This window comes from Homarus americanus, unplaced genomic scaffold (assembly GCF_018991925.1).
Source record: "Homarus americanus isolate GMGI-L3 unplaced genomic scaffold, GMGI_Hamer_2.0 scaffold48354, whole genome shotgun sequence".
Classification (NCBI taxonomy): Eukaryota; Metazoa; Arthropoda; class Malacostraca; order Decapoda; family Nephropidae; genus Homarus; species Homarus americanus.
In genome coordinates this window covers 6,825,514-6,840,124 of record NW_024723833.1, presented here as the reverse complement: position 1 = coordinate 6,840,124, position 14,611 = coordinate 6,825,514, and the positions used below count along the sequence as shown (strand labels likewise).

The 14,611-nt window shown below is 36.8% G+C and overlaps 2 protein-coding genes across 9 annotated transcripts in view; one reads left to right on the top strand and one right to left on the bottom strand.

Annotated features, from left to right (window-relative positions):
- LOC121863832 (histone deacetylase 8-like) overlaps positions 1-2,135 on the bottom strand; it is a 19,314-nt gene extending 17,179 nt beyond the window's left edge. For 2 of the 7 annotated variants that reach the window (XM_042362709.1, XM_042362703.1), the window contains exons 1-2: positions 2,049-2,135; positions 321-426 (exon numbers count right to left, since the gene is read on the bottom strand). In XM_042362709.1, the coding sequence (XP_042218643.1) occupies positions 321-410 (90 nt within the window). In that variant the 5' untranslated portion in view covers positions 411-426; positions 2,049-2,135. The other 5 variants (XM_042362704.1, XM_042362708.1, XM_042362707.1 and 2 more) reach the window with 5 other exon arrangements.
- Positions 1,931-14,611, top strand: LOC121863831. Of its 2 annotated transcripts, XM_042362701.1 has the most exons (7): positions 1,931-2,277; positions 3,476-3,662; positions 4,026-4,633; positions 8,813-8,944; positions 9,171-9,390; positions 11,821-11,962; positions 14,124-14,611. In XM_042362701.1, exons 1-7 carry the CDS (start codon positions 2,065-2,067, stop codon positions 14,404-14,406), a joined length of 1,785 nt encoding a protein of 594 aa, XP_042218635.1. In that variant the 5' UTR covers positions 1,931-2,064; the 3' UTR covers positions 14,407-14,611. The 2 variants fall into 2 exon arrangements, with proteins under 2 accessions (XP_042218635.1, XP_042218636.1); XM_042362702.1 differs by lacking the exon at positions 11,821-11,962 and having other exon boundaries at positions 14,124-14,207.

The following is a 14,611-nucleotide window of genomic DNA, read 5'->3' as shown; positions in this document are numbered from 1 at the left end:
TAGCTTCTACAAGTAGTTACACACATTCCTAACGATATTTCTACCCCATGCTTTGTATTTACAATATCATTATGGTGAGACTTTATACAACAGGAGATATAAGTTTTATCAGGAAGGGCAAATACTTTACCCATTAAATTGTCCAATAATCAGAAAAAAGTGTTTTGCAGATACTATAGTGAAGAAGTTTAAGGTTGGAGGTAAAATTGTTAATAGTCATCACTGAGTTTTTCAAATTTAATAACTTATATACAGTATTGATTTTAAATAATAAGGACATTACTTAAGGTGACATACAGAAAATGGAGACTTCATCCTACCCTATGTTTCAAAATTGGTACTGCATTGCTGCAGGCAAGAAGCTTCGGATCTGCAACGTACACAACTCCTGGGTTACCTTTAGTGGTCATTGTATTGACGCAGACTCTGTAAAATGAAAAGTACATGTATCATACCTTTAAATACATCTGTAATACAGCAAGGTCAAAAATCTCTGGTTTTGCTTTGCATAACCTTTTCTTGGGGCTGCAACACCTGTGCAGTGATAAAACAGATGAACTGTACACTACATGCTTTGAAAAGAGGGAAAGCCTATAGTATACCTGGAACCATGATATAGTACTGTAATTTTAGTAAGACTAAAACACTTGCACTTTATACTGTATCTTATACAGTACCCTGTAGTACTTGAATTCAAATTTGGCAGTGCAGTACGTGTACTATTTGTACTCAGTGTCTAATTTCTATTAAAATCTGAGAGTTCAGAACTTTATTTTTAAATATCTAAACATAAATGGCACATAGGCAGTGGTAATGAAGAAAAATTGCTTGTTATTAATTGTTTTCTAACACCAAATATGAACTTTTATAGGAAAATCTTATGAATTCTTTAGACAGTGGAGCTCTTCTATGTAGAATTTTCACCAAAGAATTAAAAAAATCATAAGTTTACGACCAGAGTACTGAGAAACTCAATGGAATGATCATTCATGTACAGTAGTGCCCTTTGCATACAAAATGTCATCCACGGTAATAGGTTGAAATTCACTACATACCAATACTGTACTGCTCTATATATTTAAAATTTTATGCTGGGCTGTATTAAGATGAAGCCCTAAATGATATAAAACCTTACTAATGAGTCTTAAGATCAGTAAGATTAGGTTTACATTATTTTACGTAGGGGAAATGGGATGAGTGGGTGTACATTATAATATGCTAAGATGGCAGGAAGTCCAGCGATACTGAGTTTGGGCTGTAGATGGAATCCTATATCCTAGGCATACCATACAGTATTTTGTTAACAGAGCTCTGATCCTAGGGAAGCCCCAGCGTTTGAACTTAAGACAACGACGATGAGTCAGTAGACTATTACCCTTTATATCCCCCGGGGCCCTGGGGACACACTCAACACCAATATTAATAAAATATCTCTTTAAAAATATATCATACAATTCTGCCAGTTGAGAAACCTATGCAGTTGTATTACAATGCAAACATTTTACTGAAATAACATTGCAAAATTAAAATTATTGAATACTATTGTTTACCGTTCCCGCCTCTGTCTGCGCCTGCGCACAAGTGTTCATGTTTTAGAACGGATATTACTATTATTATTTTTTCTAAAATTTCCTCCTATGCAATAAATTATACGGTATCTTAAATAAATAATATAAATAATATTCATATAAATAATAGTGCTCATAATAAAGTAATATTAAGTGGTGACATATTCAATTGACCTTGCAGATATTTAACTTTTCTTACATAGCAAAAGAGATCATATTGATGATAAGTACATTAATTTTGTAATTTTTTATCATCTCATATTATGAACAATTACACCAATTTAAGTTGAGAATTAAAAATATATATAATAAAAGGAGCTGGTAATGTGGGGGGAGGGGGGAGGCAGCTGGGGAGAGGGAGGGTGAGGGTCAGGGCGCGGGCAGCTGCGTGCGTCGAGTAGTCAGCAAGCAACCGTCTTCCATCGTTATTGCATGTGCAGTCTAGCTCGACGCCTACCAGCAACCCACTCCTTGCACTACCTAGTTGCGCAGAGCCATGAAGAGACAACGAAGAGAGAGTGGTCAGGGCAGCAAGAAGTGTGTGATGCGGCGCGCGCTGGACGGCTGCCATGGTGAACAAAGGAGTGGCGTGGTAACGGTCGTCGGGGCGGCGGCCGCGTTCAAACCCATGGCGTCCCACTCTCCTGCCACCACCCACCCCACCACCACCTTCCTCCTACACCTCCGGGCTCTGGCACAAGACGTCTTGGTAAGTTACAATCGAGTTTCTGGCTAACTTTTGTGTATTCTAGAGAGGAGTGCAGTAATTATGAAATTGGCGCCATGTTGTCGGCGCCAATCTCAAATAAAAGTGGGAGTTATGATGTCCATGCTACCTTGCGTGACCCAGGAAACTAAAAACTATAAAATATTGCAAGGTTTGTAAAGCAGAGAACAGGGACTTGCATATTATTACAATATGTAATTTTTCGGACAGAATATCTGATTTTTACCATCACATGTGGTGGACATGGAGGTTAGGCTATTAATCTCAGCTAGTATTTCTGCTTTTAGAGTTCTCCTGAATTGAATTGTGAGAAGCAAGAATGTTACTGAATTGAAATTGGTGGCATTTTACGTATATTGTACATACCTTTTGTCCTCTAGTGAAGAGGAGTAACATTCACAATTGGGGGGGGGGGGTGTTACCATTCAAATATGGGTCAGTTGCACCCAAGGATTAGTGGAGTTAACAGTAGCAGGAATTGATAGAGGGAGATCAGCGAGGCATTATTTCTTGGTTTAACGTTTTTTTTTTAATTTCGGTATGGTTTAACTTTAACCCAATATTTATCTGATCCTACCAAAGTAATGTTCTATTCATAGTTTTAGCATCATTTGAAATTAAAGCTTTTTTCCCACGTGTTCCTTATAGTTTTGACCATATCTGCAGAAATTAAATTTTTCACCTACAGTACTCCTGTATTTCAGAAAATACTGAAGATTTTTCTTTTTCAGTTCCTTAAGACTGTTAGGAAATTCTTGCCCATACTGTAACTTTTGAACTTGAGTGTTCTTTCTGTAATCATTTCTTCTGTTACACTTGGGAGTGTGCAGCAGAGGAGTCTGGTGTACTCTTAACTGGTCTGGTGTACTGAGGGTGGTGGCTGATGGATTGCATCTGTTAAAATTTTGATACTTCAGTGCGGAGGACATAACATTGCTACTGCCATTTGAAGAAAAAAAAGTGACTTGATACTGAATGGCCAGTTTCATCTTTGCAAGTTTGGTTAAATTAACTGGTAATTAAATTATATAAACTGTCCTGCCTTTGCTGATGACTTGACTTTTATATATATATATATATATATATATATATATATATATATATATATATATATATAAGCAAGCAAGCAAGCAAGCCACTTTACCCTTCACATTATCATTGATCCAGTGTCTTATTTCAGAACTCCAGTAAAGCCATCACTGAACTAATTGATTATGCCTCAAAAAAGTTCTTGACTTCGTTGACACAAAGCGCCTGGGAAGAAGAGTGTGAATTGATTGTCACAATCCTGTACTTGACAATTGCTGTATCAAAACAACGGAATTTGCTGTTTGTGAAAGGGGTCCTCGTAGAGTTTTTTGGAAGGTGTAAGTAAAACTTTAAATTTCAGTCATTTTTACCATTTTATATAAAGGTATTGTAATCCCTTCAGGGATCCCACTTGCATATCATGTCGTTTCTCTTTGGTGGAAACACGACACATCAGTTTTTACTTTAAATATTAAGAATCCCTTCTTTTTCTGTACTTGATATGTACTATAACTGAGCCTCGATGATTATTCTTAGATATGCTTCATATGGTTTTAAGTCATATTATAATTTCTAACCTCCCCATACATATTTGGAAATCTCGCACATGTATTTGGTTAAAGATAATGACCTATGTTTATTAATGTAGAATTTAATTAAATTCCACAATATATGAAGGTTAAAGCAAGCTATCTTTACAGGGATTGAAGATGCAGGGGGACTGGAATTCCCAGATATATTAAAAATTGTGAAATGTGAATGGAAGTGCACTGCATTTTCAACATTACTACTATTACATGCCAACCTCTTCCCTGATGAATGTGATCTTGCTACACTGGAAGAGTCTCTTACATGGAAGAGTGGATGGTTCAAGAAAAAACCACCTCTGTGGTTACTGAATTCCACTGCATGTACAGATATATTGAAGGTTAATTCCTTGTTGATGAAATCGGCGATGGTACTCGGAGGAAAGGTCATTGACTTGGAGTCTGAGGACACTTATATTGGGTCTACAGAGAAGTTTCTCTATGCTAATCAACTCTATAAGAAGGGTGAATTTAAGGCAAGCATTGAGTGTTTGCATAGTATTTCAAGTCAAAATTGTGGAGCTGACCTGCAAGGATGGATACTGTGGCTGACAGGTCTTGGACTAATTAAATTAGGAAAATCTCATACTGCTTTACTAAAACTTCAAGCAGCTGTTGATAAATGTCAGAAATGCATTCCTGCAATCTTCAATATTGCTCAGATATTCTCCGACATGGGCCTTTGCACTGCTGAGCTTGAAACCCTCTCCCTCCTAAAATGTGTAAGTATAAATTTAGTTGGCCTTGTAAATTGCAAACAGGATATTTGCTTTTGTAGTAAAGATCTCTACATTTCTTTTGTGAATCGACTCGCCATGTAGGAGAGATACTGCAGGGTTGGCTTGATGGGTGTGTCTCTGGTGCATGTAGTTTCAATCATGACTAGAGATTTCACACTCATCCAGTTGGCATCTGTGATTGCATCATAACAGCTTCAAAGGTAAGACCACTTTGTATGCTAACATAAGATCCTGGGAATTTAGGTGTCAAGGTCTTTAATTGGTGGTGGTACTCAATGGCTCTGTTAGTCTTGCTAAGCAACAAATAATAAGGGGAAGCTATTTAGTATATTGGTTTCAGTATGCAAATTTTAGGTTGCTTAAAAATCTTGATTCTTTGGACTACAACTGTCACCCACATAAAGTCTGTTGGGTTTCATTTACCTGGTCTTTAACTAGGCATGGAAATCCATGAAAGATGGTCGTGGCATTTCTGCTGGAAAACTGGTAATTTGCATTAAAGATGTTTTCCAGTAAATTGTAACCTGTTTCCTCATACTGCAGTGTTATGAAATGTAAACTCTTTACTTTTCTTGTATTATAACTGGTGTAGCTGAGCAAGGGTATATAATAGTACAGTAATACATAATTTCCGAGGTAGGAACTACCACTGTGGTAGGGTTGAAATGCCTCCCATCACAGTGATAGTACCTTACTGGGAGGTTTGGTTTTTCATCTGCCTCATGTCATCTATACAAAGGGTAGGCCTATTTTCATCTTGCTTGTTAAATTTATAAATTTGTGTTTTTTATTAATAAAAAATTAATGTGAAATTTTGAGTTTTTTTTTCTAGCCTTGTGTGTGGCTGGTTGGGTGAATTTTCATATTTAAAAATGTGCTTGAACTTTCATTGTAACTGAAGTTGAAATCTAAAACAAGAAAATCTTTTTAAGTTAGTATTTCTATGCTAGTCATACATAAGACTAAGTACAGGTATCTTTTTCTGGCCTGAAAAATAGATGTATGCACCTATACCTTCCATTTTTTGCTTAGGTGTTTTCATGGCACCAAGTTACCTTGCTTTGCCTAAACCAATAGCACATCCCCCAAAGATCATTTCCATGTTCTTTTCATTCATACATAATGTACTGATTTAATATAGGTGCAACCGAATTAAAAAGAAATGAGTAGCTACCAACTTCAATTGCTGTATAATGAAAATTGTATTGTTTGTGCATAATATCCTGGTTGGTATTAGAAACAGGAAAAGGATGGAGGAATGTTTTAAATATACTTTCTGCGAGTAAATAATTAAGACTAGATTCCTCATCTATAAATGTATGGATTGGTTAAGGTTGAAATGTTTGCATCAGGTACACGAGTCCTTGGTTCAATTCCTGGGGAGGGTGCTATCCATCGAGTTGGTGTCCACCAAACAAGGCAGGTTTTCTCTAGTTTCTCCTGTACTAACTGGATAATTTCATCTGGAACAATGGGGGATTATTCCTTTGGCTCCTGGACTTTCCTTAACCTGAATTAAATCATCTGATGGTAGCCAGAATAAAAATCTAAATTGATAATTGGTGGGAAAGGGTTAAATGAGCTGCTGCCCTCCTTTCCCTGTCGGTTACTAATTTGGTGCTCTTGTTAGATTTATATACATTAAAAAATACAATGTATGTGCTTGGGAATTTCCACTTCATGGCAAAAACACGCTAGTTCAAATGTCCAGTGACCATGTTTGACACCTTTATTCTGTACCTCGAACAAAACTTCAAGTCTAGCAGAGAATGTCTTGACATACATGTCATAGTTTACAAAAAGTAGTTTGAACCTAATCCTCTTATTTTCTGTTCCCAGAACCAAAATACAGATTTCATGAAGCTTGTTTGATTTTGGGGGAAAAAATTGGCACTGTTCATACCGGTACTACAGATGAAATTCAGCCGGATCAAAATTGAGATTATTTACAAATTTTAAGTGGCAAACTAGTTGATCATTTGTAAACTTAAGTACAGTATTACAGAAGTTAGATGAAATGTCTTGTTAAAAATGCTAAAAATTCCAGAGAGTTATACAAGGATGGCAGTAATATAGACTTTAGTCACAAGGTCCAAGAAAATTTGGTTACATGTTGTGGTACTTCTGACTGACATCTCCAAAAATACTGTATGAAGTTAAATTTTGTCCAGTCTGGCACTTGGTGGTGTTGAGTGTACTGTCACATGGAATAATCTAACAAGACCAAGATTGCCGAGTGTACATTCTCAGAGAATATCCAGTCACCATGGTTGACTTGGACTCTCGGTGATAACCTTAAGTGACTAAACTTCACATAACATTATTGATTACAAACATCAGTTTAATAATCTTGGAAATGCAGTGTTTTAAGAGAAATGGGAAAGTTAATTGTTGGAATTTTATGCTAATTTGTATTGAATTGTTTTTTTAATTCATGCGATGGGAGACTTGAATTGCTTTGTGAATATTCAGTACTACTACATGTATTAACAAAATCTTGAGGGCTAACTATTTTTTGAAGTCCATTGTAAACTCTTGGAGCAATCTGCCAGTGTGAGATCCTTCAAGACCAGATGTAATCAGCACTGGAGCAAGTACAGATACTATACATTCTAGAACCAGTACAGAGAAGTGACCAAGCAGCTAATGAGCCAATCGGTGGCAAAAAGGATAAAAGTAATTGGACGAGGAAATTTTTTTATAACTTGTATTCGTCATTGTAACGACATTGTGACCATGTGGGCACTTTTACAATTTTCCTCTCCAATCCTGCCAGAGTAAGACTGATGAGGTTATCCTCATCTTTTTCCACATTCATGTTTTAGTGGATATTGTATATGATATTTGTGATAGCATAACTGAATTAATACAATACTGTACACAAAAGATGGTTGGTGACATGCAGTATACTGTACTGACCTATACATGGTATGGGATTTAGGGAAGTGTTCTAGTGTGGATTGAATACTTTCTTCATGACTGCAAGTGGCCTGTGGTGATTAATGACATGAAATTGTTGTGTGTTCCTTTGACAAGCGGGGTACAACAGAGCTATACATTCCTCAATACAAATGTTTGCTGCTGATGCCAAGTTATTCTGTGAAATTAAGAACCACTCAGACTCTGAAGAGCTAGGGAAACATCTTTTATCAGCTTCAGGAGTGGTTGAAGAAATGGCTACTCGGATTCAATGTCACAAAGTGTAAGAGGATGCACCTAGGTCATGCCAATAGTAAGGAGGCATATCATAAGTCCCAACAGGATGATGAAACTGCATTAATAGAGACCGAATGTGAAAAGAACCTGGGTGTATATGTTGACAATGAACTGAAATTCTCGGGCCATTGTGAGAAGAAATTTAATCAAGCAACTAAACTAGTAGGTGTTGATATGCTAGAGACTGTCAGGCGATTGAAATGTCCAAAGGAGGGCCACCTGCACTTAAGTAATTCAGAGAGTTTAGAATGCTTGCAACTGCCTAATTTATACTACAGATGGGCAAGGGTAGACCCAATTGAAGTTTATAATCATCTCGGAGGGCTCTACTCAGTCGAGTGTCCATATCTGAAGCTGGCAGATGCCAGCCCCACAAGAGGTCACAGCTCAAGGTTGAAGCCACTAGTCCAGAAAACTGAGGGCTAACTTTTTCGTTGTGAGAATTGCTGTGAACTCTTGGAACAAATTGCTCAAAAAGTGCAAAACCTTGCGTATTTCTTAAGGCACAAATGTACACAAGGCCATGACTACACTGAGGCAGGAACACTCTTTGTGTCCTCTGCAACACAGAATACAGGTACAGGTAGTTATGCAGCAGCAGACTATGGCCAATGATACATAGTCATACTAAACAGACACCTTCCCTAATTCTAGTGACTTTATATAATGAAACAATAATGATTTTTATGAAAGTGTTATTTCTGACAAGCAATGACACCCTGGATGAATAGGTATAGACTGTTGTATGTACACTGTACTGCATTGTCTTCATTAGAGCATTAGGTATAATCCACAACTCATCAAAATTTTCAAGTATACTCTGTACAAGCAAAACCTGAATGTAATCAGTGTGAATTATTTGTTTGTCAAAAAAAAAAATTCTAGTAGGTGGTATTGTCTAGTTTTATCTGATGTTCACTTGCAAATCATATTCTATTCTTTTAGAGTCTAGAGGAAAGGGATGCTTTTGCACCAATGAATCTTCAGTCCAGCATCTTGGAGCTGCACCACACACCACCATCAGACCTTTCTCTCCGTACCCTGTGCATATTAGCCAGCAGGTGTCTGCAGTTGAAGGTGACTATTATATAATACAAAACTGCTACAAAGGCATTACTATGATAATAATAAAGTAGCCAAGACATTGGTCTTGTAGCTGTTATAGTGGGATTTTATTAAATTAAGGTTTATGGTCTTAAGTTTTGTTTGATAATATAAACAAATGATTGTATGACTGGAGAGGCAGTTACTGATTTTTTTTATTAACAGATATATGTAATACTGTACTGTTTAAATTTTATAGATGTACTCAGAAGCCATAGAGAAATTCACTGCCCTCTTGGAGAAGCTAGAGAAACACCATGAGGTAATGGTTACGTGCTCCAAGACATTATTGAAATCAGAGGATAGTGTGCCTGAATTACCAGCATTTGAGTGCATATTGGTTTTAGCAGCTGTGGCACACATAAGCAATAATGAAAGTGAAAATGCTTTAAAGGTTTTATCCAAGTTCAGAGAGACAGGTATGTATTTTCAAGTACATAATGTTTGTACAGTATCTGATTTTATTGTGCTGTACATAGATCAGCTATTCGTTGCATGAAATCCCAGTACAGTCCAGAATAATAAAGTCCATCTGCCTCCTAACACAATATAACTTAGTATACTGTGATTATACAGGAGAATGTTATTCCACGATAAGAAAATGCATTTTATCTCAAGTTATACATCTCTTATCTAAAATACTTCCCTAGAGAGGTACTAAAATGTTTATCCTACCTACCAAATTTACCTAATGGCCACCACAGCTAGAGTGAAGACTGATGGTCTGTGTAGGATGCTCCCATTGTTCAGGATAAGTCTTGTCCAGGGCTATTTGGAAGCCCATTATTGTTCTTGCTAACATGGCTTCAGATGGTAGAGTATTTCACAGGTCTACCACTCTCTACATGAGAAATTTGGCAAGCTTGAAGCTTTGACCTCTTGTCTTTTTAGTGCTTGGTATCTTGAAGAAGTGATAAGGGTTTATGTCGTCCATCCCTTTCAGGATTTTGAATGTCTCTATGAGACCCATCCTGTTGTACCTTCTCTGAAGAGTTAACAGTCTCTGGGGATTAATATTATTAATTACCCAGTAACTGCTGTATGCTATGAAACTGTCTGACTCACATTTTATAATTTTTTTTTGGGGGGGGAACCATAAAAATTTAACATGATACAATATGAATGTGACATGCATATGTTAGGTTATGAGCAATCAGGTAGGATGGTATCAGTGAGGGAGGGTGCAAGAGGTGGCTGCCACTCCATACACCCTCTTCCCTCACTGCTTCCAGTGTCCTTCATTCATTGCTTGCAACCTTAATACATTGGACTCTCCAATGCTTTACTATTTATTTGATTAATACAGTTTCACTAAATAAAGCATATTACATAACCCATTTGTGGTTGCATGTTTTATTGAAAAAATCATTATAGTTGGATTTTTTTTTTGGTATACTCTCCAAAAATCAGAAAAAAAATCAAGGATTATAGCAATACAGTGCCAATATCGTATACCGGTATACTTGTCAGGTCATTCCACCTGATATGATACTCCTTCCACAGAGACGAAACCACTTAGCGTATATGTGAAGCATTTACTGTGTTTTCAGCACACATGCATTGTATTTTTTAATTTTTTAATTCCATGTATATATTATGTCCAATCACATATAACATATTTTGTATGGCACTTGAACCCTCACATACACAGATAGAAACAGGAACCCACAGCTGGTGGGCTTAACAGTAGGCAAAATTTGCACTTGTTGCGAGACCTTTACTCCAAGAAAATAATGCCAATTACTATCGTCTTCTAATCCAAACCAGTTACTTCGATTAATTTAAACACTTCCCTGTAATACAGTTCACATCATGTGGATATCTTTATTTATTCTTATCTTTGAATGCTATGGACATTATTTACACAATTCCACCACACTTTTGTAATGCCTTAAGGTGTGGCACTGTTCAAAGCATGGTTGAAAGCAGAGAGCAGTGTCACAGTCCACGCAAATGTACCATACCTTGTGTTGTTATGTCATGAACCAAAGAACTTGTTGGTTTCCCCTGACTATTTACCTCAAATATTTCTCTTGTAAAAAATAGCAGGGACCAGTTGACCCAACTCCCCTGGGATATACTGCCATCAGTCACCCTACAGCCTGCATTATCAAACACAAAGTCTGTGGGCATACATGCATCACCATTTTATCCACTTTCACTGTATTTGGGCAGCAAGTGAAAGTGCTGTGAAATGCAATGGCACATAGTCAAAAGTGTGGGAGATAGGGAAGTGAGGGTGGGTGATGTCTCGAAGGGATGAGGCAGGAAGTAGCCTCGGGCCATCGTCCAAGAGGTGCCAAATATCACTTTGTCATTTCTAATATTTCCTGATGGTTCTCTTTCAAGTTTGACCGGGCAGAAAATTTAAATGCCCATGGGTATAAATACGTACAAAACCATGGCTGACATGACTTGGTAGAATGTATACAGTATATACGAACATAATCATAAATGGGTTAAGGGGTTTACTCTACAATACTTATTAAAACCTTGTTTTGCACGTTAATTTACCCAGAAGAAACGGCTAGGTTAGGACATGATGAGGATGTGGTGTGGGATTGTCCCTAAAAAATTTCCTACACACTTAGCCATGCTGTCTCACCATTGCATACTGAATGATTGCAGGGAAGAATTGGGGAAAGGTTAATCTGCATTTACAAGTCAAATGGTGATAGGGTAAAGTAATTTTTGGTATGGCTGTTGACATTTCCTAAGTGCATATGCACAAAGTGCAAGGTGTTTATGGCCAGCCCTGATGTCCACTTGTGCTTGCAGGTGACCTATATTGTCTTCTAATAGCATTTATTTATTTATTCTATTTTTGGAAGAAATGTGTATCTTTACAGCAGACCTAGGAGGCCCCATGTTCTACAAAAGCCCCCATGAAGTTAAAATAACATCAATCACAGCAGCTGCAGCATATCTAGTGAGAGCTGAAGCTCTTGAAAAAATAGGAGATGTTACAGATGCTCTCAAAGAATGTATCAGGTGAGGCAGTCTCAAGGTTGGATGAATTTGGGTAGCACTTCTCTAAATCAAGCTATTTTCCATATATATATATATATATATATATATATATATATATATATATATATATATATATATATATATATATATATATATATATATATATATATATATATATATATATATATATATATATATATATATATATATATATATATATATATATATATATATATATATATATATGTATATATATACCCTCACCCCTACGTGGTTAACTCAACCCACGGCGGCGCGTAAAGTGAGAAGTAAAAGTGAACAACATAACATATGGGATTAATTGAAATAGAGACCGGGCCGACCCCCAAACTCCACTTTTTCAGACACAATACCTACATTGTAGTAAAAATAACTTCTTAATTTTATGATGGTATGCACACACAATTAATAATTAAGAGAAATATCAATAATATTAGGTTTTTTAACACTTACATTAGTAGAAAAGATGGCTGGGCACACGGGGATGGGGGGTTGGTTCCGAGGCAGAGGGCAGATTACCGGTATTGGCCCTCACCTGTATCACTTGTATCAATTGTTTCACTATCCACCACAGAGGCTTGCAGGGCCTCTTAGTCAAATCCCTCAAAGTCCATATAAGTCCATATCCTCACTATAATTATCACTATCACTGACTTGGGCGGCTGTGGTGGGTGGCGGGTGAAGAACTTCGGTAATGTTTGTGATGGCGTCTTGTCGCACCCTGCTCGCGCCCGCTCTCGCGTAAAGGGGTACACGCACTGCGGAATGTGAGCATTCGGTTTGACGAGAATGCAGCGTGCGTGGAAATCGAATGTCAAAGCGAGTTGACTGTATATATATATATATATATATATATATATATATATATATATATATATATATATATATATATATATATATATATATATATATATATATATATATATATATATATATATATATATATATATATATATATATATATATATATATAAAACTGTTGAGATTCAAAATGGGAGAAAACATTGCAGTTAAGAGAAAGTTTTAAAAGCATCTCATATAATAAAGGTTGTAGCAATAAGGTTATAACTGAAAAGTTCTGTAAGGTAATTTTCTAGTCTGATGCCCTTGGCTCTCAATGTGCTAGTCAGTCTTGGTGATCTGGCTATCATACCACACTCACATTTGACAACTGGGGCTGATGTTATGTGTGCCCATCCCTCTCAGTCACCCTGAGAAGAGAAAGATTTGAAGTACCAGGTGCTGCCTCTACTGGCTGTCATCTTTTAAAGTTATTCCATAATCTTGCTTCAATCCACAATTAACACTCACAGAGATAAGTCACACTGCTTTGCTTTTACCCACCCAGCTAGTGTGTCAACAAAAGCTAAGTGTCTGCCCCATAATGACACCTTGTTGGAATCCTTCAAATTGTTCATTTTACTGGACTCCAAGTACAGTCTCATGAAAGTTCTAATTAAGTTCTTTATTATTGAACTATAGGTAGCCATGCTGAGGAAAGGAGGACAGTGGTCTGTGTAGGATCCCTCCATTGTTCTTAATAATTTTGTCAATGACTGTTCTTGATTCCACAGCTTGGGCTGGTAGACCGTCCCATAGATCTACCACCGTCTGTGTGAAAAAGTATTTCCTTATACGTATTCGTTCCACACTATAACTGGGCAATCTGCATTATTATGGCTTGTCTGAAGGGTTGTTAGTCCTAAGGCCCTTAGAAGGAAAAGTGAGTTTTAAGGGAAAATTGCTACAGTCAGTACTGAGACACCCATTGAGGTGTTTTCACGCACACACGGATCAAGTAGAGTTCAGGGACATCTATTTGTAATAGGCTAAATAAAGCTGTATTAGGTTTGTTGAGAACTGTAAGGAAGATCGTGTATAACTGGGTCATTGCAGAAATTTATCTGGCTGAAAATAAAGAAATAAAAAGTTCATCTTTATTACCTGCAATGATACTAGTGAAATCAGGAAAGGTTGAGGCCAATTGGATATACAGACAAAACAAAAGTTTTTCGTGATGAAAACAATAGATGATGTGTAGGGATAATAAGAATCAACATTTTGTAGAACAATCATTATGAAGCAAATGCTAAGAAAAAGTTATTGTTCAGTATTTACACCAGTTTCCCTTTTCAATTTTCAGCTTAGAACAAGCAATATCATGGGTGAGCGGCATCACTAGTACTGAGTGGGATACGACCATCTTACTATTGAAGACTCGCCTGTACCTGAGTTTGTCTACTTTACACCTTTCCAAACAAAACCAACAAAGTCATCGCCTTTACAAACGTCTAACAGCTCAGTGTTCATACCTTCTAAGTGTTGACAATTCTCCATCTTGGTCATACTTATCCCTGTCCAAGAAACTGGCAATGAATATTATTTATTCTTACATGAAAGAAAGGGTGGATTGTAATTCCTTGTAGTCATTGTGTAATAATATTAGTTTGTTAAAAAAAATCATTGTAAGCAGGTTGTGTTTGAATTTAACAGCAACCCATGTAATGGCAAAATTTGTAAAAATATATACAGTGAACCCTCACTTTACGCGGTTAATTCAACCCACAGGGTACCACGGAAAGTGAGAAACGCGTAAAGTGAACAACATAACATATGGGATCAATTGAAATA